The sequence below is a fragment of the Frankliniella occidentalis genome, unplaced genomic scaffold (genome assembly GCF_000697945.3).
Source record: "Frankliniella occidentalis isolate FOCC.00 unplaced genomic scaffold, Focc_3.1 Scaffold40, whole genome shotgun sequence".
Classification (NCBI taxonomy): Eukaryota; Metazoa; Arthropoda; class Insecta; order Thysanoptera; family Thripidae; genus Frankliniella; species Frankliniella occidentalis.
In genome coordinates, this window is record NW_026267170.1 from 1,077,038 (window position 1) to 1,078,025 (window position 988).

At 43.1% G+C, this 988-nt stretch overlaps 1 protein-coding gene across 2 annotated transcripts in view; it reads left to right on the plus strand.

Annotated features, from left to right (window-relative positions):
* Positions 1-988, plus strand: part of LOC127749235 (uncharacterized) — a 4,324-nt gene that overhangs the window by 2,945 nt on the left and 391 nt on the right. For both annotated transcript variants that reach the window (XM_052266573.1, XM_052266574.1), the window contains exon 2: positions 203-405. In XM_052266573.1, the coding sequence (XP_052122533.1) occupies positions 203-405 (203 nt within the window). The remainder of the gene's footprint in view (positions 1-202; positions 406-988) is intronic.

A 988-nucleotide genomic window follows, 5' to 3' on the forward strand; every position in this document is an offset into this window, starting at 1 on the left:
CGCAATCGTTTATTATACAGTCAACAGTTCAAACCTCAAAGTATGAATCGATTCGAGATTTTACATTGTATGAGTCCCGTTGTGAGGGGCGGAGACAAAGAACCAGTGGTGTACTGGGCAGATGCAGTGCGCCGCTCTACTTGACCGACGTAACCTCTTTTTTACAGTTTTTTGACGACATCTCCTTACGTTACTGTCATAGGCAATGGGATGGCTGTTTAGTGCACGCTGACATGGCCGTCGATGAATCAGATACGCTATGCGGTACTTCGAAAGCGCCGTCTCTAGAACACATGATTGTTGAAAACATCATTACGTCTGTCGCCCATTACCGAAACATTTCTCTGAAGAAGAATAAGGCAATGGACGCTGGTTATGGGGATCCAATCAACGAGACATTTTCAGGTATCATACACAAGCACTGTGAAAATACTACCTGTGTAGAAAACACTTTCACTGCGCCCGGCGCACAGCTAGGAAGAAGCCGCGATTGCGCGGCTCACAGCCTACCTTCCCCTTTACTCATACTTAAGTATTTCAAATATTTACAGAGCCACACGAAAAGTTGCTAGTGATTGAAGAGTCTGAACATTAAGACTAAAGGGTATTTCAGAGCTGGAGGTGAAAAAGTAAAATGGAAGAACAAAACGCGCATTGCGCATGAGCAGACGCCCCCCACTCCATCCCCTGCTTCCCCAACTCCGCGTCTGCGCATGAGCAGTGCGCGTTTTGTTCTTCCATTTTACTTCTTCACCTCCAGCTCTGAAATACCCTATTGTAAAGTGAAAATTTGATCTTAAAGTCCATTGGACGTAGAAGGTTGTCGTTTTCGGGTCTCAATACTGTAGGTTTGACTTGATTTTCCTTCTAAAAACAAAACGAGATATTCACTAGTTACTGAGATAAATTAGGTAATGATAAAAAATATGGTTTGGATCAAAAATCCCATGTGTAAGTTTAAGAGATAAACTGTTCGACTCAAGCTTAA